The sequence below is a fragment of the Octopus sinensis genome, linkage group LG2 (assembly GCF_006345805.1).
Source record: "Octopus sinensis linkage group LG2, ASM634580v1, whole genome shotgun sequence".
In the NCBI taxonomy this organism is placed as follows: Eukaryota; Metazoa; Mollusca; class Cephalopoda; order Octopoda; family Octopodidae; genus Octopus; species Octopus sinensis.
The window spans coordinates 35837392-35863913 of NC_042998.1; the positions used below are offsets into that span (position 1 = coordinate 35837392).

Sequence of the window (26522 nt, forward strand, 5' to 3'; positions counted from 1 at the left end):
GCAACGGATGCCAGTCACTGAGTTTGATTTCGATTTCACTTGCCTCAACAGGTCTTCGCAAGCAGAGTTTAGTGACCAATGAAGGAAAAGCACGCATAAGTGGACTGGTTACACCCCTGGCATAGGCCACACGGTTATGGTCTCACTTGCGCTAAGATGACTAAAATGGTTGGCAACAATAAGGGGATTCCCTTATAAAATACAGCTTCAATAAAACCATACAACCCATGCTAGCACGGAAAATCAGACATAAAATGCAGAATGACTGAGAATTTTAGTTTGGTTGTTATTGTAAATTTGACTTGGACATAGTGCAGTGTTTTCTGCCAGTGCAAGATTCTGGCAGCAGACAAGAACCAAGAATGAGATAAAAGAATGGAAGTAAGATCGATAAGCAGTTCTCAGAGAAGAAATGACATTATCAAGAGACGTAGCAGTATGATGTTCTTTCTTTGGATTCAGGTTTTACCAGCATGGAATAATGGACATTGAAATATTTATGATGACAATGAGATTGGACTTTTTTGGCCACTCAGTACACCATTCTGACAGGTGCCTCTAGCTGCGCAAGGTACTTGGTGACCCTGTAGTTGAGGGTACCATGTAAAAGGCACCCAGTAAACACTGTAAAGTGGTTGGCATCAGGAAGGGCATCCAGCCATAGAAACCAGGCCAAAACAGATAATTGGAACCCAGGTTCCAGTCTGATTTGGCATGGTTTTCTACAGTTGGATGCCCTTCCTAATGCCAACCACTCCAGGAGTGTAATGGGTGCCATTTACAAGACACTGGCAACGACCAGTACTACAATTCATGGTTGCCATTCTACATTGCACCGGCAATGACCATAACGATGATTCCACTTGGCCTGACGAGTCTTCTCACATACAGCATATTTCCTCAGGTCTTAGTCACTTGTCATCATCTCTGTGAGGCCCAATGTGTGTATATATATATATATATATATATATATATATATTCTACCAAATATATATGTTTTTATTATCATTTTGCAATTTACTTAATCATCGTATATTATATTTATTTTATCTTTAATATTTCTATTATATGTAATTTTTTAGATGGTGTAATTTAATTGTTCATTTTGAATTGATAAAAGGTGGTTTCTTTCTAAGTTTTATATATATATATATTATATTTTGTGAAATTTGATTTAGTATTTCTAAATTGAATTTTTCCCTGTAAGTTAGGAATAATATTCCCTCAAATTATGTATATATACACACATATATATATATGTGGTTTGGACCCTGTGGGCAGCCTTTGACCCTTTTTTCATTCAAGGGGTTTTAAATTCAATATATTACAAAGTATAGTATTTGTGATTGTATTCAGAATGTTTGAGACAACTCAAAGTAACTGGTGACTACTGATGGAAAAGATGAGGGATATATGAAATAGAAAATTTGACTATTCACCAGCCCTTCGTGTAGTGTTTGAGGTGAACAGGACTGGGGCTGGAAATTGGGAGCTTAATAAGGTTGTTGGGAAGTTTAAAGCATGAAATTAATTTTTAAAAATAAAATTTTTTTTTTGCACTTCTTTTAACCACAGGTTTCTTACACGTGGATGTTTTATGTTGGATCTATACCAGTGTTTTTGTCATTCTTTGCATTGACTCTGCTAACATACTATGAAAACTGGGACCCTGTTATGACAGCAATAAAGAAAATTCTACACTGTATATGTCGGCATCGGCAGCTTATTCCAAGGTACATCATGTTTTTATTATCTGTTTTTTATTTATTTCTATTTTTTGGTAAGAATAATCTATCTGGATGGAAGTACCATCAAACCATTCACGCTTTTGAGAGAGTGATGGGTAGCTAGGCTTACTAGTGGTAAAAAAACAAAACTTTAGAGAGCTGAACCACTATGCCATATGCCCATGGGTATATGGCGTAGTGGTTAAGAGCGCTGACTACTAACCCTAAGATTCCGAGTTCGATTCCAGGCAGTGAGCTGAATAATAATAATAATAATAACATTAAAAAATACCTTAGGAATGAGAACCCAGGTTTGAAATTTCCCCAAGACACCTGATGAAGGCTAGAGGGTATATCAGCCAAAATGTTGTGTTAACAACAAACAAGATGAGGACAAAAATCCACCAAATGTAAATAATGTAAATAAGTTATTCACTTTGTTTGAATTAAAAAGGGGTTCAATTAGTAGGGTTTATCTATTGTTTGGCTGCCCTTTCTACTGCTAATTGCTCAATCATAGAACAAGATTAGATGTTGACTATCAGCCAAGGAAAATTAAGGATTTAATGGCTTTTTTGAAAATAATAATAATAATAATAATAGGCGCAGGATTGGCTCTGTGGTAAGTAGCTTGCTTATCAACCACATGATTCCAGGTTCAGTCTCACTGCATGGCACCTTGGGCATGTGTCTTCTACTATAGCCTCCAGCCGACCCAAGCCTTGTGAGTGGATTTGGTAGACGGAAACTGAAAGAAGCCTGTCGTATACATATATATATATATGTGCTTGTGTGTCTTTGTTCGTTCCCCCCAGCCATCGCTTGACAACCAAGGTTGGTGTGTTTATGTCCCCATAACTTAACGGTTCGGCAAAAATCGACCGATAGAATAAGTTAATAGGCTTACAAAGAATAAGTCTCTTGGGGTCGATTTGCTCAACTAGAGGCGGTGCTCCGGCATGGCTGCAGTCAAATGACTGAAACATGTAAAAGAATAATAAAATCCCTTAAATGCAGAACTTTTGTCTTTTACCAATATAAAGGAAGCAAAGTTGCAACTTGTAACCAAATTAGTTACCCAGCACCTAAAATATAGACATTGCGTCTAATTTAACCCTGCCAGAATCGAACTCCCATGTCCTAGTTAGATGTCAGAGTCTGTCTCTAGTTAGGAAACCTCGTTAGAAAGTCGCCAATCTCGGTTCTTTTATCGTTGGTTGCTCAATCTTGTAACGTTCACAAATAGTTTATCAAGTAAGCCATTGGTTGTCTCCCTTAAATTGCTCCTCGATTTCTAGACACAAGGCTGAATGGAAAATTCTTTCCATTTCGTGGGATTTATCATTAATTTTATATGTCCGTTGTGACATAGATAAAAGGAAAAAATATCATGTAAACAATTATCTGTTGCTATACATACATCTAAAAACGTTGAGGTTGCTTCTCAAGTCAATATTGTAAGCTGCCATTTCCAGAAATTGATATATTCGGAATTGTTTTGCAGCAAATTTTAAAGAAAACTTTTGATTAAAATTCTTGGGCTGACATGTTGGCATAATGTGTAGAATGTTTCTGTAAATATTTTTCAAACTTTTGGATCTGTTCCTTTATATTTTGTGATCACATCTTTTTGAGTTTGTGTCAAAAAGCTCTAGTTTTGTGTATGGATCCATTCAATTAATTTGATAATGAAATTATTGTGTATAGTGCTCAGGTGCACTACAACTCATCAAAGGTGCATGTACAGTACATAAAATTGTGTACAAATGTCAGGAAAGTGAACAGTGTATGAGTCACGATATACATGTGTGCATGTGCATGGAGTGGGGTGGATATGAGGTGTAGTGTCGGCGAATTTCAGGAAGCATGGAAGTTTTAAAGGATGCAATGTCTTGGCAGCTAACAACTAATGCAGGTAGTTTGTTCCATGCTTCAGCAACTCTGAGTGTGCAAAAATGTTTCCGTAAATCATGGGAGCTGTGCTGTTTTATGACTTTGTAGGCATGCCCACGTGTGTTAGACATAAGGAGCTCAAAAAGGTGCTCAAAGTGGTTGTTGGTACGATGGTTAATAATTTTGTGGATGTTTACCAAGTCAGTTGCTAGATGCCGGAGCTTCATTGTATCTATGCCCAGGGAAGCAAGGCGTTCAGATTATGGTAGATGCGTGATGGAGGGTATTCGCTTGGTAGCATGACTCTGAACAGTTTCCAAGAAGTCAATGTCCAGAGCAGTATAGGGGTACCAGACTGGTGATGCAAATTCCAAGAGTGGCTGCACCATGGCCATATACAGTCTTAAATAGATAACCAGAGAGCAGCTGACAAAGGTCTTGCTGAGTGATGTGAAGACACCCTCAGCCTTCTTGACAATTTTAGAGATGTGCTTTTTCCAGTGCAAATCGCTGCTGACAGTAATGCCCAGGTCACGTTCACAAGAAGACTTCTTGATATTAGCGCTGTGGAGAGAGCATGTGTGCTTTTCACTATCAAATTTGTTTGCTGTCTACTTGTGTGAGCAATTATTATTTGTGAGCATAACCATCTCGCTTTAATTATGTTAATAGTGCATTTAGGAAATGTATTATCTCAACACCCGTTGCTTGTGTGTGCCTAGTCAACAGAAATTGCTATACATCCATTCATCTTTCCCCTACATTCACAATAGAAATGAGTTGAAATAAGTCTATATACAATATGCACTGTGAAGTTGAAAGGGATTCTCTCTCTGTCTCTTTCTCCATTCAGTTAGAAAACCCCTTTTTTAAAATCTTCTGTCACCTATCAGTGACTGAACTCCTGATATTTTCTTAAATATGTGATGTTGATTCTTGTGATTAAGCATAAGAATTAACAGTATTGGCTTCATTTGGAAATAATTGTTGCAACTGAACCAACATGGAGTTGTCTTAAGGGTTGAAGAGTAGAGGCTCTTTGTATCATTTCATCTTTCTCAAAACCCCAACCTCTTCCTGTTTAACCCTGGGTAGACACCAGCTTACTGTTAAAAATGAGAACCTTGCATAAATAGCTCTGTGAGTGTCCCTTACACAGTCGTCTGTTTCAAAGCATTTGTATTTAAATGAATGTTTAGAATATTGCACCCATGACTGCTCGATCAGGGTTCAATTCCAAGACTGGGCAGCATGTTGTGTTCTTGAGCAAAACACTTCATTTCCCATAGGCCCAGTCCATTCAGTTGTAAATGGGTCACCCTGTGATAGACTGGTCATTCTGATCAATGGCAATGTTGGCCTGCTCGCCTCGCCAGCTAAGCGCATTGTGACCAGTGATGTACAGCAATATCTGATAGCCTGGTCGATACTGTGATATGCCATAATATTTAAAAGAACTATTCCATCACACTTTTAAATTTAATATATCAATTAATGAAACATTGGATAATTTTCTAAATTCTTCCAAATTCTTGATTTTCAAAATTAACTGAAACATAAAACTGCACTTTTTTAAAAAAAAGTTTTTTTTTTTGTTTTTTTTTTTTTAATGAAATAAGATTGCAAAATGGGTTTAAGTGTTTTGTTAGCACTGAGTTCAAACCCTTTGATCTGTGTATATTTTGTGGAAATGCAGGGGTTTTGAAATCAGCAAGTTCAACATTTCAGATTATGAAATTTTCACCTGCATGAAACAGTTTTAAATAATATCTCGACACGTCAGAAGAAGTCTGTGTGTTTGCACTAATGTTTGTGTGTTAGCAAAGCTCAACATATATTTTCTTTCAAATTCTTAGATTATTAATGTATAAACAAGTGAATACGTTAAGTACATTTGGTGAGTGATAGCCCTTTACAGAGTTTTATCTACATTTACTACTTCATATTTAAGCTTGTGGTGCTCCTTCGTCAAGGTTGCTTAGAAACCTTCTATAAAAATTAAAAAGAAAGTTTTTATGCACCTTTACTAATTTTTCACTGTTAATCAGCTTCATTTACTACATTGATAACAGTTTTCTCTACTAACAAAAAAGGCAGGGGAAAAAAAACAAAACATTTTATTACATTGTGTGCAAATGTATGTAGGTGTCCCTTAATAATTTGTCTTTAGTGTATGTGGATATTTCTACCCTGTCTACTTAGACAGCTAATTTGTATGAGCCCCTTATCACCTCCCTTACTTCAATGTTAAAAGCACCATCCAAGCGTGATTGTTGCCAGGGCCCCTAACTGGCTCCTTTGCTGGTGATATGTAAAAAGCAACATTCAAGTGTGATCATTGCCAGTGTCACCTTACTGGCACACATGTGCCAGTGGCAGGTGTAAAGCAACATTTGAGCGTGGTCGTTGCCAGTGCCACCGGACTGGCTCCCATGAAGGTGGCACGTAAAAGACACTTTTTGAGTGTGGTTGTTGCCTGACTGGCCCTCATGCCGGTGGCACATAAAAGCACCCACTACACTCTTGGAGTGGTTGGTGTTAGGAAGGGCATCCAGCTGTAGAAACTTTGCCAGATCAGATTGGAACCTGGTGCAGCCTTCTGGCTTCCCAGATCTCAGTCAAACCGTCCAACCAATGCCAGCATGGAAAACGGATGTTAAACAATGATGATGATGATGATGATCGTTTTGATCTCATAGTTAGAATTGGCTGCTTCACTCTTGGGAGAGGAATTTTCCAACTTGTCTTGCTTCTCCCTCCCTACCACATCATGTATTTATAAGAGAAATTATTTTAAAGAATTTAAAAACTGATCATTCATGTAATTTGTGTCGAGTTTTAAGCACTATGATCATTTTCATTGCCGGTAGGGACATTTTAAATCAGGAGTGGGGAAACTTTTTAGTGCAGTGGGCAGAAATTTCCAAAGAAAAGGGCCCAAGGCAGATCACAAGTTCTGGCTCTTATATCTGTGTAAATCTTGTATATATTTATGTATAATTCGATATACATTAATAAAGATAAATTTAACACATTAAATTAACATGTAACATCTTCATTAACTGAATTTAGGACGTTTATACTACTTATGAAGTATTCTATAGTTTTCAGCCAGAGTGTGGTTGGGTCTCAAGGGGGTGGTACAAACCTAGCAATAGGTGTTTTATAGTGAAAACAAAATTTCCATTCAAATGGTAATTACCAGACGATTTTCTGTTTGAGTCTGACCGTTTTAAGTCGTAGTGGAAACGGGACCTTTGTCGCAAATAGGCAGATGAGTATTGTATAAATTTCATAATTGAAAAATTTACTATATTTTGTATATACAAGTATACCAGCCTGCAGATGCAAAGAAATGGGCTTGTGGGTGCAATTGTGCCCACGGATGGGGGTTTCCCCGTCCCTACCTTGTATCAATCTGCAACTGTAATATACCCCCAAATATAAGGTTTATAAGTCAATATTGTGCCTTTGTTTTTATTTCTGACTCTATCTCTACAGATTTTTTACAGGGTCAGCACTTTAAGTTGTGACATTTCAAATACGAATACGTCTTTTGTAAACAATGTGATTAAAGACAGCAAAAACAGGCAATGAGTGTATAATGCACAGTTCAGGCGTCGTTGCTCCTTAACTCCTGAAATATGCACATTCACCCATTTACCTGTTTTTGCTGTCTAGAAATCACATTGTTTACATCGACGTATTTGTATGTGAAACATGACTTTTACTATTTTTTTTATTCCTTTACTTGTTTCAGTCATTTGACTGTGGCCATGCTGGAGCACCACCTTTAGTCGGGCAAATCAACCCCAGGACTTATTCTTTGTAAGCCTAGTACTTATTCTATTGGTCTCTTTTGCCGAACAGCTAAGTTATGGGGACATAAACACACCAGCATCGATTGTCACATGATAGTGGGGTGGGGGGCAAATACATACATGTATACATATATATATATACAAATATATATATATAGGCGCAGGAGTGGCTGTGTGGTAAGTAGCTTGCTAACCAACCACATGGTTCCGGGTTCAGTCCCACTGCGTGGCATCTTGGGCAAGTGTCTTCTGCTATAGCCCCGGGCCGACCAATGCCTTGTGAGTGGATTTGGTAGACGGAAACTGAAAGAAGCCTGTCGTATATATGTATATATATATGTGTGTGTGTATGTCTGTGTTTGTCCCCCTAGCATTGCTTGACAACCGATGCTGGTGTGTTCACGTCCCCGTCACTTAGACAATCGGCAAAAGAGACCGATAGAATAAGTACTGGGCTTAAAAAGAATAAGTCCCAGGGTCGATTTGCTCGACTACAGGCGGTGCCCAGCATGGCCACAGTCAAACGACTGAAACAAGTAAAAGAATAAAAGAATAAAAGAAAGAATATATACACATGATGGGCTTCTTCCAGTTTCCATCTACCAAAACCACTCACAAGGCTTTGGTCAGTAGAAGACACTTGCCCAAGGTGTAACTTAGCGGTTCGGCAAAAGAGACCGATAGAATGAGTACTAGGCTTACAAAGAATAATTCCTGGGGTTGATTTCTTCGACTAAAGGCAGTGCTCCAGCATGGCCACAGTCAAATGACTGAAACAAGTAAAAGAGTAAAGGAGATTGGGGAAGATAACTTTCTTAACATTTGGTTGTGTGAATAATTGTGTTTGCACCTCCATGGAAGTCACAATATTTGGCAGTGTGAAGCTTCTGGGGAAAATGCTATGGTTGACCCACCTAATTTGTTGACCCTCCTAATTACACTTAATCATTACGTAAAACACAATACCTTGCCAAGCTTACACGTTTCTGAGTGGATCCAGTCACTTTTGCATTGGTAGACTTTCTGGCTGATCTTTGGACAAATATGATCTTGTCTATGGCTATCTCATTTTTATTGCATCCTATATTTAGAAATTAAACCATTTTAAGGACTTTAAATAGTTTGTTGAATGAAGGAGTCTTAGCTGCTACTACACAAAACATCATCATCATCATGATCATGATCGTTTAACGTCTGCTTTCCATGCCGGCATGGGTTGGACAGTTTGACTGGGGACTGGCAAGCCAGGAGGCTGCACCAGGCACCAGTCTGATCTGGCAATGTTTCTACAGCTGGATGACCTTCCTAACACCAACCATTCTGAGAGTGTAGTGGGTGCTTTTCACGTGATACTGGCATGGGAGCAGTCAAGGCGGTGCTGGCATTGGCCATGTTTGGATGGTGCTTTTTATGTGGCATGGCACAGAAGCCCTTGAGGAAAGGGGGCTGGCATCGACCACATCCAGATGGTGCTTTTTATGTGCCACCAGCACAGAGATCACAACCACAAGTCAGGAGGTCGCACCAGTCTCCAAATTAATCTGGCAAGGTTTCTACAGCTTGATGCCCTTCTTAACGCTAACTACTCCAAGAGTGTAGTGGGTGCTTTTTATGTGCCACCAGCATGGGGGGGGGGCAATCAGGCGACACTGGCGTCTTAAGAAACGTGCAGACATACTCTCTCTAATTAAAGAAGCTCCTAATTCACAGTCCTGAGTTCAAGTCTTCAAAGTTTTTATAATAATGATATAATGAAGGCAGCGAGGAGCTGTGAGTAAAAATCTTGAGAAATACATGGAACAAATAGGGGCTGCAATAAGGGTGGAGCACTTTCAGAAAATAGCACTGCTTAGAACCGCTCGAATACTCAGGAAGGTGCTCGTAAAATAAGGGGAGTTACCTTAGTTCGCTGGTAGTGAACAGCTGACACCGTAGTACATCTCCAGCATTAGAAGCTGTGCAAAGAAAATAATAATAATGAAATTATTGTGTATAATGCTCAGATGCACTACAATTCATGAAAGGTGCATAGAATTATGTACAAATATCAGGAAAGTGAACTGTGTAGGAATCATGGAATTGATTTTAAAAAGATTTAGTTTAAGAATATTCATTTTGTCTCTATTGGTCTCTAAGACAGTTTTGAACTCGGCGTCATAAGTTAGCAACAAACACTTGTTAATTTGCAGATTGCTGCCCCTGTTTCCTCATATGAACTGCCCCTAATCCTATTTACAGTTAAGTATTATCTTATGAATGAATGAGAGCTCTTTTCACATGGCACCAGGTGTTGGAGTCTGTGTGATGACAAGCTTTTCATGAATGGTTACACACCTTCACTCACTCGTACAGTTGACCATTGCAGTTGGAACCTATGTCCAAAGCCAAGGCAGGTAGGCATATAACAGGTGATCTCTGGTTCAAAGCTAAACAATCCCTTGATGATCTGCTTCCTACTCCTGATGGTTAACTCGTTTATGGCACTTTTAAATATAGTGTTCTATGTGGCTATGTGGTAAGAAGTTTGCTTCCCAACCACATGGTTCCGGGTTCAGTCCCACAGTGTGGCACCTTAAGTGAATGTCTTCTACTATAGCCTCAGGCCAACCAAAGCCTTGTGAGTGGATTTGGTAGATGGAAACTGAAAGAAGTCCATTGTGTGTCTTTGTGTCTGTTTGTCCCCTTCACCACTTAACCTATGTTGGTGTGCTTACATTCTCATAACTTAGTGGTTCAGCAAATAGAGGCTAATAGAATATGTACCAGGCTTTAAACAAAAAAAAAGTTCTGGGCTTGATATGTTTGACTAAAATTTTTCAAGGTGGTGCCCCAGCATGGCCATAGATAAAAGTTAGAAACCCAGCCAACAGCAGGCTGTACCCCAATTCATGCACACAACTCCAATATCATATCCGTTGAGCCAGATCACATTTGCTTCTAACCTAAAACCTGCAGTTTAAATATTGTTATCTTGTTGTTACCAAGATAGAAGTGAGTGTTGTTGTTTTTGTTGCTGTTGTTGTGTTGAGCTGTTTTATCTTGAAATCTATAGAGTATATACTATCCTCTTATTGACTAACTCATTGAAATTAGATCTTCCTGCTAACAACTACTTTTTTTCTGTTGCGTGCTGTCAATAGACGACACCCAGTCTTCCATAGGTTTGGTTTTAAGGCTTCTATCAAACTATATTATTAACATGGTGTCACATGGTGCATCACAAACTAATGCTTCTGGGTTGCTTCTACTTCTCCACTCTCTTTCTTTATTTTTTCTCTCTCTAATGTGTGTGAGAAATATACATACATATATGCACCAAACTGTACACATGTATGTGCTTGTAAATTCTTCCACAGCTGTGAATTTTCTTTCAATCTGCATGAATTTATCATTTAAACTTGTATATTGAAATTGTTGTATTTATTTACTTTCAGCCCTATTTGGCTAAATATCTATTTTAATATGTACAGTTGCAATCTTTTTTTTTTTTTTTTTTGAAGCTATGTTTTTAAACACATCTGCTGGTTAGAAAATTACTATTTGTAAATCTCACAACAAGAGATATTCAGCAACAGTACTTTGGAGTAAAGATTGTTTGCCAACATAACATGGCAGTCCTGGTTTAGGATGAATGTTGCTGTAATTTAGCCCCTAGAGACATCATCTCCAGCTGGCTATACAACATGGTCTGTGTCCTTATATTTTCGAACAAGGGAATCTAGCACCCCCACTCAGCTCAAAACAATGTTTGTGTATTGCGATTTCCAAGTTATTTCCCTTCTCAGCCCAGAATAATTGTTCGGCTAGAGGTGGTACTGCCAAATTCCCGTTCGAAATATATAGCTGGAGACGATGTTTCCTGGGGCTAAATTACAGCAACATTCGTCCTAAACCAGGACTGCCATGTTGTTGGCAAACAGTCTTAACTACAAAGTACTGTTGCTGAATATCTCTCATTGTAAGATTTACATATAGTAATTTTCTAATTTATAGATCAGTGACTAGCTGTCACTTTGAAAACTATATATTTCGAACAGGAATTTGGCAGCGCCACTTCTAGCCGGACAATTATTCTATGCTGATGAAGGGAAATAACCTGGAAATCATGATACACAGATATTGTTTTGAGCTGAGTGGGGGTACTACATTCCCTTGTTTGAAAACATAAGAACACAGATCGTGTCATATAGCCAACTGGAGATGAAGTTCTAGATCCTCAACCATAGTATGAGACACCATATTTCTTGGCATGGTGGATGCTGCTTAAAAAGAAATTATATCCTTGTGCACCCTAGAGGATGAAAGTTATGCTTTTGATAAACCCCAGAAAAAGATTATGTTAAACTTACTGTGTCTCAGGATTCGTCATCATTGTTTAATGTCTGTTTCTCACACTGGCTTGAGTTGAATGGTTTGACAGGAGCTGGCAAGCTGGGGAGCTGCACAAGGCTCCAGTTGTCTGTTTTGGTATGGTTTTATATGGCTGGATGCCCTTCCTAACACCTGCTGTGCTTACATTGGATTGTAGGGCGACCTGCTGTGCTTGAGGAGGCCTATTGAGTCAATTACTTCACTATCAACATCAAAAACCCAAATGGAAATTGTAGTTGTGATACCTGTGTCGGTGGCACGTAAAAAGCACCAACCGATCGTGGCCGTTGCCAGCCTCCCCTGGCACCTGTGCCAGTGGCACGTAAAAAGCTCTCACTACACTCACGGAGTGGTTGGCATTAGGAAGGGCATCCAGCTGTAGAAATACTGCCAGATCAGACTGGAACCTGGTGCACCTCCTGGCTTCCCAGACCCCGGTCGAACCGTCCAACCCATGCTAGCATGGAAAACGGACGTTAAACGATGATGATGATTATGATGACTCTATACTCCTGTAACACTTTGTTCTGAAGCACACACATGTTGAGTTCTACACCAGGTTAAGATTCTTACAATGCCTAAGCAAAATAAATGTGTGTGTGTGTGTGTGTGTGTGTGTTTATGCTTAATGGCTGGTGTTGGTGTGTTTATGTCTCCATAACTTAGCTCGTCAGCATAGAGAATGATAAAATGAGTATCAGGTTTTACAAAAATAAAAGCTGAGATTGATTCATTCAGCTAAGAATCCTTGAAAGCAGTGCCCCAGCATGACCACGCAATGTAATGACTGAAACAAGTGAAAGGTAATAGGCGAGTGCCCTACCCACGGATGGATACTTTCATCCATTTAATATTGAGGGTGGCAACCTGGTAGAATCGGTAGCACGCCAGACGAACTGCTTAGCGGTATTTCATCTGCCGTTACGTTCTGAGTTCAAATTCCGCCGAGGTTGACTTTGCCTTTCATCCTTTCAGGGTCGATGAAATAAGTACCTATTTCTTTACTACCCACAAGGGGCTAAACGTAGAGGGGACAAACAAGGACAGACAAACGGGTTAAGTTGATTATATCGACTCCAGTGCGTAACTGGTACTTATTTAATCGACCCCGAAAGGATGAAAGGCAAAGTCGACGTCGGCGGAATTTGAACTCAGAACGTAACTGCAGACGAAATACGGCTATGCATTTCACCCAGCGTGCTAACATTTCTGCCAGCTCGCCGCCTTATGAAATAAGTACCAGTTATGCACTGGGATCAATGTAATCAACTCAATACCTTTGTTTGTCCTTGTTTGAGCCTCTTGTGAGCAATAAAGAAAGAATTATTGAAGCTAATCGCAGGTCAAGGCATGACATATACACTTCCTTGTGATGTAATATGGATTAGTTTTCACTTTTTCAAATTGAGTTGCATTTCTGAAAATCTGACAGAAAAGTGAAGCGCATTTCCATTGTTTTGTTTGTTTGTTTGTTCCTTCTCGAGCCATGCCTGGCTCATAAGGGTCGGTTTCCCGGTTTCCTTGGCGTATAGGTTCCCCACCTGGACATGATGCTAGTCCGTCGCAGGTGAGCTGCAAGATGCAGGAGGAAAGAGTGAGAGAAAGTTGTGGCGAAAGAGTCAGCAGAAGTTTCGCCATTACCTTCTGCCGGAGCCGTGTGGAGCTTAGGTGTTTCGCTCATAAACACACACATCTCTCAGTCTGAGATTCAAACCTGTGATCCCTCGACCAGGACTCCGCTGCTCTAACCACTAGGCCATGTGCCTCCACATTTCCCATTGACTTCCATGTAATCTGGAACCCCTTGGGAAATTATATTTCATTCTATGAAATTCCATGTTGTGGCAAGATTTACAGGAATTCAACGGTTCTGTAGCTGAAGATGTTTATTTGCTAGAACAATACGTTTTTTTTTTTTTTGTCGTGTTCATTTTAGTTGTGTTTACAGATGTACAAGCGTCTTTGTCCTTGCATGCATAAATAGACATAATTGCTCAGATATCTTTTTTTTTTTCCTTTCCTCTTGAATAAATAATTTATTTAATTTTTCTTTTTCTAGAATGCGAGAACTGGACAGAGAACAGGCAGAAAGTCTGATAAATGCTGGTGATGTGGTTCCACAGATAGACTCTTGATGGAAACGAGTTTTCACTAACGTTATCGTTAGTTAAACATCAACATAATTCTTCGATTCTTAATGATGTAGATGCAGTTTTCGTTTGAAAGACAATATACTATTTCCTTCATGGAAAAAAAAAGGGGGGTGGGTGAAACGGTACAAGAGGGGTAGGGGAATATACCCCCTCTTCTACTATAAACAATTTGTTCACTGACATTGTCAAAAACAAAAAAAAAGAAGTTTGTAAAGTATTCCACTAATTTAACATATCTACGATTGTTCATGTTCATCTTGTCGTTTGTTAAAATGTTTTTGTTTTCTTATGCATGCGTGTGTGTGTGTGTGTGTGTGTGTTTGAAGGGAGAAGAACAGTAAATATAAAGAACCAAAATATTTTCTTTACTCAAAGTAAAAAGAAGAAAATTCAAACAGAAATTGAGAGAGAGAGAGAGAGAGAGAGAGAGAGAGAGAGAGAGAGAGAGAGAGATTCATTGCAATTATTGTGGTCCTTGGAAATCCTCAGTGGTGGAGGTCAGTTACTCACATGAACCTTCGGCTGTCCCCCTTATGCCGAATTGAGGAACACAGTTTCAGTTTTATTTAAAATAATCCTTGTCTTTGCTCCCATCCTCATCCTCACTAATTATTATTGATGATGAAGTGTGGCTGAAATGGTAGGCAGCATCATTCTGAATATCTTGGTGTATTTAGTTACCTGGAAACTTCATCTCTTTGAATTAAAATCTTATCAGGATTGTCTTTTGCCTTCGAAGGCAAAAGCAAGTTCTAATTGAGTAATGGATTAGGCCTCCACAATAGGCAACAACCCTCCACCACAACTTTGTGGCCTCATGCCAAATCTAGAAATTATTATTATTATTATTATTATTATTGAGGCTGCAAGCTGGCAGACTTGTTAGCATGCCAGGCAAAAATGCTAAGTAGCATTTCATCAATCTTTCACGTTTTGAGTTCAAATTCTGCCGAGGTCGACTTTGTCTTTCATCTTATTTGGGGTTGATAAAATACGGACCAGTTAAACACTGGGGTCACTATATTTGACTTACACCCCTCCTCCAAAATTACTGGCCTTGTGCCAAAATTTGAAACTATTACTGTTATCATCATCATCACCACCACCACCATCATCATCATCATCATTATTATTATTATTATTATTATTGAGTGCAGTGTCCAGGTGAAGGTAGTTGACTTTTCTAATTTTGTATGCTGTCCCTGGCGAACATGCTGCGCACCGAAGCAAGATGGTTGTCTTTTGTTTAAAACCTCAAATATATTTAAGAAATAATCTCTCTTCTCATTACTGTTTTCTGTTTAAGCCTTCTTTGTGAACTGAAAGTAAATTATTTTTTATTTGTGTATTTGTGTATGTGTGTCCGTGTGTCCTGTCCATCAATAATGTCAACTTGTGAAGCTATTTGGAATTGCTAAGTTCACTTTCTCCAATTTTTTTTTTTTTACTTTTTTAATACATAATAAAAGGTTTACTGATTTTACTCGTATCTTTTTCAGCAGGTTGAAGGGAAGAAATCCTTTTTGCCTCTGCCCCTCCCCTCCACTGAAGTCTTATTTATATCTATGTCTTTGATTCTAAAAGGATGCTTATAAGCATCATTTCAGTCTTTCTGTTTGTTTCTCATTTTTGTTTCTACTCAATTTTGATTAAATGGGAAATAAATTAAATTCTTTTACCATTTTTTTTTTCCATCAGTAAATTCTGGTGAATTTGATTTAATTTGTCAAATTTCTACTGATTATTATTAATATTATTATTATTATTGGCAGGGTCGATCTAATTGACTGGCCCCTGCCCCCAAATTTCGGGACTTGTCCCTAGAGTAGAAAAGATTATAACTATTATTATTGGTGGTGGGCTGGTAGAATCGTTAGCATGCCGGGCGAAAGGCTTAGTGGCAATTTATTTGTCCTAATGTTCAGAGTTCAAATTCTGCCAAGGTTGACTTTGCCTTTCATCCTTTCGAGGTCAATAAATTAAGTACCAGTTACACTCTGGGGTGTCAATGCAATCGATTTAATCTCTTCCCCCAAGCTGCCCTTGTGGCAAAAATTTGAAACCGTCATCGTCATTATTATTACTATCATCATCATCATTATTATTATTATTATTATTATTATTATTAGCATAATACACAAGAGATCTGTGATCAGTTGGAAACTTATCTGTGAAATGCAACACAAACTCGGCCGTAGAATTTAAGCTATACTTAATATATAAATATTTTTCAAGAGAATTGAGGACAAAAATTAGATTGCACTTTACGTCTTAAATTTGGCTTAAAATTTGTTGTCCAGATACCAACATACCATGAATGATATATTTAATTATTATTATTATTATTACATGTAACTTGAAGGGGGTTGAGTTACCAGAAATGGTAGAGTGCCAAGCTGAAATATGGAACTTGGTCTCCCTCTACAATCTCTATTTTTGCTTGGGTCCAAGTTTGCAGTTCATCAGTCAAGGATTAATTACATGAGCCCCATTACAATAATCTTCTGTAATTCCTGAAGAGGTTTTTATCAACAATATACCTGCCAGCCCCTACACAAAAATTGGACTTGTACCTATGAAAGAAAGCAATGTTGCATAATAAGTGCAGGCACGGTTGTGTGGTAAGAAGTTTCCTTCCCAACCACATGGTTCCAGGTTCAGTCCCACTGCATGGTACCTTGGGCAAGTGTCTTCTATTCTAGCCTTGGGCCGACTAAAGCCTTGTGAGAGGATTTGGTAGATGGGAACTGAAAGAAGTCTGTCGGGTGTGTGTGTGTGTGTGTTTGTCCACCACCACTGCTTGAGAACTTGTGTTGGTGTGTTTATATCCCCCATAACTTAGTGGTTCAGCAGGAGAGACCAATAGAAATAAGTACCTGGCTGTAAAAACAAGTCCTAGGGTCGATTCACTCAACTGAAACTTCCTCCAGGTAGTGCCCCAGAATGGCCACAGTCTAATGACTTGAAACAAGTAAAAGCTAAGTGTGTGATTGAGATTCCAGATTTGAATTTATTGCACAACCCCTTTTGACTGGCAAATATTTTCTCCTCCGACCCCCCGACTGCCCAGCATCTTGGGTGACTTGTTTTCTACTTCAGGTTTCAATTGACCAACTCTTTGTGAGCGGAACGGGGTGGGTGGGAAACTGTACAAGAAGAGCCAGTTGGATCTACATGTGTGGGTGAGAGTCCCTGTATTAATATTTACATCATTTTAAGAAGTGTTGTCTGTGTTGTCACTTTGTTCTGTAACTTAGCAGTTCAACAAAAGGAGGTCGATATGTACAAGACTAAAATAATTACCGTGACTGATGTGGTCAGCTAAACCATTGAAGGGGATGCCTCAGCATGGCCACAGTCCAATGATTGAAATCGGTAAAAATACGTGTATTTTGAGGGGGGTGGGGTTCTAAAGACGTTTGATTTCAATCTTTTTTTTTTTAATGTTATTGTTTTGAAAATGGTGTGTGTGTGTATGATGTATGTATGTATGTGTATATATATACATATATATATATATATATATATATATATATATACACTTTTAAAGATTTTATCATGAAGTAGTTTTTTTTTTTTTTATAATGTTAAAAATAAGAAAACTGATTTTATTTGATGTAAATGAAGGAATATTAAAACATGAAATAAAGATCAATATTTCTTAGTAGCAAAGCCATGTTTTTTTAGAAATTTTAATTTTGTCTTTGATTTCATGTTGCTGTTAATTGATGGTATTGACTTGCAAGGAAAAGAGAGTGAGAGCAGAAAGTGCAAGCATTATTATTTACAGGTTTAAGGCAGTGAGCAAGCAGAAACGTTAGCACGCCGGGTGAAATGCTTAGCAGTATTTCGTCTGTCTTTATGTTCAGAGTTCAAGTTCTACCAAGGTCGACTTTGCCTTTCATCCTTTCAGGGTCAATAAAATAAGTACCAGTTGTATACTAGAGTTGATCTAATTGACTGGCCCCCTCCCCCAAAATTTCAGGCCTTGTGCCTAGAGTAGAGAAGATTATTGTTAACAGGTTTATAAAGTACTAGCAGTATCGCCTGGCGTTGCTTGGGTTTGTTTTGACCCTTTAGAATTGGAATTTTCGAAAAGTAAAAATTTTGCATTATGTAGCTTGTTATTCTCTTTAAGTGAACATTTTTCTGGTTGAAAAATGGTGATACAACAGTAAAAAAAATCGTTAAAAAATAGGGATTTTCATAGAAAAAAAGCACTAATTGGTGTTAACATGGTCCGATTTGAATTTTTTTTCTACGGAAGGAAGAGCAAGCCTTCTATCATACTCTCAATTTTGGTCAACTTGCGCCGCAGGGTCTCGGAGGAGATAGTGTTAGTTGAAGGCTACCAAACCTGCCATACACAGACAACTTCAGCTTTATATACAGACAGACAGAATTATTAAAATATCTAATTTTAACAGAATTTACAGTAAAGGAAAATTGAATAACGTAATGTGTTCATGCGTATGTTTAGCAAGGGTTTCACTTTATAAACCATATTTTGAAACAAATATTGTTTTATTTAGGATTCATTTAGTTAGTTAGTTAATTTTTTGGCTCAAAAAGCAAAAAGCAAGGCCATGTAGGGGAACATGGAGTTATGTACAGGGTGGTGTTCATGTAAAGAGTTCAGGCCACTTGTGGTCAAGGGAGACTTTGAACAGAGCGGTCGTCGGCATTTTCACTATCTCGTCCGGCAGCTTATTCCACGGATCTGCAACCCGGACGGAAAAGCCCCTCTCCTTCGATTGAGATGAAATCGTCACAGATAGAGCTTTTCGGAGTGACCCCGCAGCTGATGCTCTGGAGCAGGAGTGAAGAACAGCTCTTTTGAGATGTTACACTTTCCGCTTATGATGTTGTGAGCAAGAATGAGATCACCACGGCGGCGGCGTTTTTCTAGAGAATAAAGGTTGAGCGTCTTCAGCCTTTCTTCATAAGACAAATGCTTGAGTGAGACCAAGAACCATGCGGGTAGCCAGCTTCTGGACTCTTTCGAGATGATGTATATCTTTGAGGAGATAAGAAGAGGCTTGAATCCCGTACTCCAATATGGGTCTCACCAGCGTGACAGAGAGCAGTAGGAATATGGCTGCTGTGAGGCATTCCGAATGACTGTCGGAACAAAAACAGAACTCCACGTGCTTTGTTGGCAGCATGGACGCACTCAGCTGGAGAAAAAGAATTGTACCTGTAATTCTAAGGGGGCCAGCCTTGTCACATTCTGTGTTATATTGAATCTCCTTGAGAACTACATTAAACCCATGACAACAGATTTTTTTTATCAGGCAACTAGGTCCTTGGCAGTGAGCATCTCGGTCGAGGTCAGCAATTAACGCACAACGGTTCAGCATATATTTGCGTCAGTCACTTTCGTTCCACAATTAAGCTTGTTTAAAGTGTAACAGTTGAACCTGATTTGGTATGTCGAAGAGTTTGATTCTGTCTTCAATTTTATTTCATAGTTAAGGTTGCTGTAAGCGTAACACTGAAAAAAAACAAGCTTTTGTCAAGCAGAAAAATATTACACATTAGTACCTTCTTCATGCACACACACTTCATCTATCCACTGTGTATGTGTGTGTGTGTAAACAAATCAAATTCTTTATATAAATTATATTAAACATGATACCCATCCAAATGCTGTCTTGAGATTGAAAATTCACTTTCAGGCTTTGAGTTATAGCATTTGGACCACACTGGTTGGTATGATAAATGCTTAGTAAAGGTGGCAAGCTGGTAGAAACGTTAGCACACTGGGCGAAATGCTTAGCGGTATTTCGTCAGTCATTACGTTGCGAGTTCAAATTCCGCCGAGGTCAACTTTGCCTTTCATCCTTTGGGGGTCAATTAAATAAGTACCAGTTACGCACTGGGGTTGATATAATCGACTTCATCCGTTTGTCTGTCCTTGTTTGTTCTCTCTGTGTTTAGCCACTTGTGAATAGTAAAGAAATGGGTATTTCATGTCTTTACGTTCTGCATTGAAATTCTTCCAAGGTCAACTTTGCCTTTCATCCTTTCGGATTGATAAATTAAGTACCAGTTCTGTACTGGGGTCAATCTAATCGACCGTCCCCCTCCCCAAAAGTTTCAGGTCTCTTGCCTAGAGTAGAAAAGGTTAATGTTTAGTAGTATTTATTATTTCTTCGTATACTAAGGGTTAATTTTTGTTGAAAATATGATGTGGAGGTGTGGATCCTTGCTCTGTTGTGCATATGTTAAATTAGCTGATCTTGCTGGTGTTAAGAAGTTATTGAATTATCTGCAAAGTAAGCGAGATACTTGTGGAGACAGAAAAAGTTCAGTTAAAAAGCAAGTGAACATGTAGTATTGAGTGTGGAAAAGGTGATGCAATTTCACTGTATTTTCAATTGCCTGACAAGTGATAAATGCATAGGTTAAAATGTTAACAATCAATTTACTGTTATTGTTCCATATCAGATCAGTGCTAAGATGATGGTAATATATAATCTTACCCTTTTTTTGTGGAAAATTGATAATCCTTTGAGTGTTGGATATGGTGCCTCTTGATAGCAGTACTTCTAGTTCTTTGCACTCTCTGATTTCAAATCATTCCAATGTAAAGTCTGCCTTTCATCCTTTCATAGGTGAAATTCCAGCACAAGAGTCAATTCATCTCTCTTTGGATTGTAGATTCGGTTCACGTCTGTGGAATATGGGTTTATTTCCCAAGAATCAAATTGATGCAGCACTTAAGTGCTTGTTGCAGAGTCAGAGAATCTATTATTTTAAATATAAATAAACGAACAGTAGAAAATGGAATGAATAACATGATTTATTTAAAATCTCTACAATTGTTTCAACATATTTTTACACCTGTAGTATACCAGTGAGATGTTGTGTAATCATTATCATCTATCAAAGTTGTAAAATGCGACTCTTCAGGTGATTGTTTAAATAGGTTCTTTGTTTGATCCTGTCATCAATTCACCCAGTTTGAGAATGCATGCCCAAAGCAGTGTGTCATTTTCAGCAATTTACAGACAAAACTAAACCCATGGACGTAGTGACAGACAAAATACAATTATAATCAAAATACAGAAATAAAGAAATGAACAAAAAACAAAACAAACCATTGATGCATTCCCATTGTATGATGACATCAGGTAGCCAATAATTGTGGATGAGCTTTGCATAACATTCTACAAAGTTTTTACTTGAATCTTATTTAACAATATTTTATATATATGTATATCATTATAATCAATGGTAAAGTCTATATAGGATTTTATCAAGTAGCCAGCATGTAATAAACCATTTAGGTAAAACATTAATACAAAATATTTAATTTTATAAATATAACTAGCAGCTAAGCCCAGTTTCACTCGGTCGGTTTGGATGATGTGGCTGTAAAACCTGCTCTGTGTAAGCATTCGACTTGTTTGGGCATGCTTACGTTAAAAAACAATTTTAGAATGACTTTTTTCTGTCAAAACGCTAAAAATAACTGAGCAACAACAAAATAATAAACCCAAATACTAAACAAAGATGAACCGGACCACTTCCATTGCACGCACATACACACACACAAACACACATACATTCACATACCCCCCTTTTACATACAAACATATATTCACACAGAGTTGAAATGATGTTTGATTTATTTTTTTCAGCGTACAATTTTCATCATCCGACTACCAAGTATCACATCACCTTTTCCTTCCTTATTAATGTATTGCCCCTTCCTTTTTCATTCATAAACATAAGAGTATTATTATAGTAGATTATCTCAGTAACGATGGGAGCTATGAAAACATAACAGGTGCTATTATTCCAGATCAGAGTAAACCTGGGAACAGTAACAGCTAAAAGGTGGTTCCACACTCCTCAAAACCTTGGAACTCTTGTACCAATGCCCTACTACTGGATGCAGTCTTAAGTCTTAGCCTCTGAGCCTAGAGAAAGGGACAGCGTGCATGACCTTGTAAATTCTTTGGGACCAGTAAACCTGATGTCATTATTGTTCCATTTAAACTGATAAGAAAGACATGTGAAGGAAGATTTCAAAGGACTGATGTCCTCTGGCGCAAACACTAGAAGTACCCGTAAATGTAGGGTACTTAGGTTGTTAGGATGAAGCATAGCAAGGGTGGTGACAAGTGGAAAGACAATTGGGTTGAAGTACCTGAGGAGAAGAGGTACAAAACACAGGTAATAATAATAATAACAATAATAATAATGAACTTATTGTATACAGTGCTCAGGTGCAGTACAACTCATCAGAAAAAGTACCCAGAAAGGGTATGAACAGTAGATAGAATAATGCACAGAAAGTGAACAGTTAACGAGTTTAGAAAAAAATAAAGTAGGGTGGCATCAAGTGTACTGCCTGATGTCCCCTACAGGGGACCAATGCTTCATTGTTAGCTTCTTTTGAGCCTTGAAGTGTGTCAGCGACCGTTGGGGGTTGGAATATTTTCTGGCTCTGAAGAGAAGGGCCAGGCTTTGAGATATAATCTTAGCTATGTTAAGGATGTGTTTTGGCCAGGAGATGTCCTTAGTGGTTGTAGTCCAGTTGGGTCTCCCTTGTGTTTAGAGGAGGTGTGGTGCACTGGTGCATTCTTAATACAAGAAATGGTTGAGCTGGCAGAAACGTTAGCACGCTGGGCAAAATGCTTAACAGTATTTCGTCTGTCATTACATTCTGGGTTCAAATTCCGCCGAGGTCGACTTTGCCTTTCATCCTTTCGGGATCAATAAATTAAGTACCAGCTACGCACTGGGGTCGATGTAATCGATTTAATCCCCTTGTCTATCCTTGTTTGTGTCCTCTGTGTCTTGCCCCTTGTGGGTAATAAAGAAATAAGAAATGGTTGATTTTTTTTCTTTCTATTTCTTTCTTTTTTTTTGTTGTTGTTAAAGTTGATGAAAATGGCATTGCTCTGCTGGGGAATCTTATCTTGACATTTGCATCTCTGTTATTTAGACAAGCTAAGAACATATTCTATGGCCACATTGCTTCAATCCACTGAAGCTCAGCAACACAATCTCTCACCGTATCCAGACAATTATTACAACTTATCCAGTTGAGTCAAAAAAGAGAAAAGAAACAACAAAAACAAAAAATATCCTGAAACTTCTTTTGTAGAAAACTTCCAGCTTTCATCTCCCTCCCCCCCAAATAGTCAAGTGACCATTGCATTGTATAATGGGAGAGACTTCATAATTCTTGAGGAATATTTTTATGGACTTCTGACTATTTAATTCTATAATTTTCATGTTGCTTAGCTACTGAGAACTGCTACTGAAATTTGGTAGGAATTTATTTTTTATCATTATTATTATTACTTTTTTTTTTTTTGAAAATGGCAAGCTGGCAGAATTGTTAGCATGCTGGGTAAAATGCTTAGTGGCATTTCGTCTGTTGCTCTACATTCTGAGTTCAAATTGCACCAAGGTCGACTTTGCCTTTTATCCTTTTGGGGTCGATAAATTAAGTACCAGTAAAACACTGGGGTTGCTGCAACTGACTAGTCCCCACCCCAAAAATTTCAGGCCTTGTGCCTACAGTAGAAAGGACTATTTTTTTCTTTTTCCTTTCTACCCCACCCTCTCCACTATAAGTGGGGTGGAGGGTCAGTCGATTGCATCAACCCCCAGTGCTTGACTGATCCTTATTCCATCAGCCCTGAAAGGACGAAAGGGAAAGTCCACCATGGCGTAATTTGAAATCAGAATTCTCCCAAGGTGGACTTTGCCTTTTTTGGTGTCAGGAAATTGAAGTAGAAATCATGTAGGAAGTGGTGGGGGAAGGGTCAATGTAATTGACTTGCCCTCTCCTCAAAATTTCTGGCCTTGTGCTAAAATCTGAAACATTATTATTATTATTAAAAAGCACTGTTTGAGTGTGGCCAATGCAGGCCCACCTGACTGGCCCTCATGCCGGTGGCATGTAAAAAGCACCCATTACACTCTTGGAGTGGTTGGTGTTAGGAAGGGCATCCAGCTGTTGAAACCTTGCCAGATCAGATTGGAGCCTGGTGCAGCCTCCTGGCTTGCCATCCCTCAGGCAAACCGTCCAACCCATGCCAGCATGGAAAGCGGATGTAAAATGACGACGATGATGATGATGATGATTCCATGTAATCAATTATTATTCTGTGCAAGTGAAGGTGAGTAACTCATGGAGACATTAGTCCATACGAGAGAGAGAAAGAAAGAGATCTGAGTTTGTTACATTCAACATGAGCTTTATTGCCACTGAAATATTCATTTAGTGGAGAGAATATTGAAAATCTATAAGCAGGTGATCCTTATTGATTTTGTATACTTTGAGAATATTAATGATATATATATACCAATGTGACGTGTGTGTATATGTGTATGCATTATATATATATGTGACTGGCCTGGTGCAGCCTTCGGGCTCCCCAGACTCCAGTTGAACCGTCCAACCCATGCTAGCATGGAAAGCGGACGTTAAATGAGGATGATGATGATGATGATGTGTGTATGTGTTTGTATATGTATATATGTTTATGTATCTATAAGCATATATATATATATATATATATCATCATCATCATCGTTTAACGTCTGTTTTCCGTGCTAGCATGGGTTGGATGGTTTGACCGGGGTCTGGGAAGCCAGGAGGCTGCACCAGGCTCCAGTCTGATCTGGCAGTACTTCTACAGCTGGATGCCCTTCCTAACGTTGACCACTCCGTGAGTATAGTGGGTGCTTTTTACATGCCACTATCACAGGTGCCAGAAGAGGCTAGCAAACGGCCACGATCGGTTGGTGCTTTTACATGTCACCGACACGGACGCCAGTCAGGCGGCGCTGGCATCTGCCACATTCGGACGGTGCTTTTTACGTGTCACTGGCATGGGTATCTTAACTACAATTTCCATTTGATTTTTATTTTGATGTTGGTATTGACGTACTTGACTCAATACGTCTCCTCAAGAACAGCGAGTCACTCTATGATCCAATATATATATATATATATGCATGTATGTATAAGTATATATACATATATGTATGTATAAGTATAAATATATATATATGTATATATATATAGAGAGATGTATGTGTAGATATATATATATCTGATATAGAAGGAAATTTTCAAAAAACTTTATCAGTGGCCAGCATATTTAAAAAATACCTTTTAAGGTGAAAATTATAAAAAACTTATAAATAAGGACAAAAGAAAAAAAAATTTCTATGCGAAATATGCCAAGAAATAGACTTAGAATTGTCAATAACCACATATAATTCATCACTAAAAGCATGCATCTCGAAGTTATGTTTAAGTGTGTATTGTTGAAATTTAAAGAAAAACAAAAGATGGAGACAAGTGTATGAACAACAAGCAAGTGTATTAGTTTGATGCTTGGGAATGTGAGAAAGTCCTTTACATTTTGAGCCCATGCTCTTCAACAGAAAGGAATAAGAGGAAATAAACAGAGAGAGAGGGAGAGAAAAAAACTTGTAGATTTAGCAGTGAAGCATGGTGGTCAAGTCTATGTATGTATGAATATATATATATATATATGTATGTATGTATGTATAAGTACATATAATATGTATAGTTGTATGTATATATAGTTTATAGATTAGAGACAGGTATTCTTTGTAGTGCTCAAGAGATTTAAACTTGAGTGGGTAGAGGAGTAAATGTAAGGACAAGCAAATTAGGCAAGTCAATATGCCAAAAATATTGAATACATTTAATACAAAAAATGCACATATGTATATCATATAAAAAAAAAAGTCCATCTGCCAAGTAAATGGGAAGCAGTAATTGAAGTAGATAGTGAAATGCTTCGAAAATATCATTTAAAGATGTTTTTGTTGCACATTATTATCGTTTTTGTTGAATAAAATTTGTTGAAAAAATGCTGCTATAATTATGCACCAACCCAGCATATATATATATAATATGAGGGAATATTATTCCAAACTTACAGGGAAAAATTCAATTTAGAAATACTAAATCAAATTTCACAAAATATAATATATACATATAAATTAGACAGAAACCACCTTTTATCAATTCAATAATGAAAAATTAAATTATACCATTTAGAAAAATTACATCTTATAGAAAGATGAAATATAAGATAAAACATATAACAATGATTAAGTGAAGTGCAAAGTAATAAATAAAACGTATATATTTGGTAGAATAACAACACGTGTATCATGGCTATATTTAAGAAATGATAATAGTAAAATCACTTCAATATAAATATAGCCACTCTTCAGGTTAAAGATAAAAACAATAAAATAATTAATTAGATAAATTAATAAATATACGTTAATAATCTTGTAAAATACGAAATATCTTAACAAATATATTCTTGTTTAAATAAAAAAAATAGAATAAAAAATAAGATACAATTAATTAAAATATTTAAAACAAATATATATATATAAAATACAAAATATACATTAAGTGAAAACTAAATATTATAATTTAATCTATATACATTAAATTAAATTATTAATTAATTTATTTATTTAATAAACATCTAAATAAAATCTTATACTCATTAAATAATTTATATTAAAAACCT

General features: G+C 37.7%; 1 protein-coding gene across 4 annotated transcripts in view; it reads left to right on the forward strand.

Annotated features, from left to right (window-relative positions):
* LOC115232548 (solute carrier family 35 member F5) overlaps positions 1-14256 on the forward strand; it is a 123776-nt gene extending 109520 nt beyond the window's left edge. For 3 of the 4 annotated variants that reach the window (XM_029802491.2, XM_029802490.2, XM_029802488.2), the window contains exons 12-14: positions 1576-1733; positions 5477-5517; positions 13872-14256. In XM_029802491.2, the coding sequence (XP_029658351.1) occupies positions 1576-1733; positions 5477-5517; positions 13872-13909 (237 nt within the window). In that variant the 3' untranslated portion in view covers positions 13910-14256. The remainder of the gene's footprint in view (positions 1-1575; positions 1734-5476; positions 5518-13871) is intronic. The other variant, XM_029802489.2, reaches the window with a different exon arrangement.
* The last annotated feature ends 12266 nt before the right edge of the window (positions 14257-26522 follow it).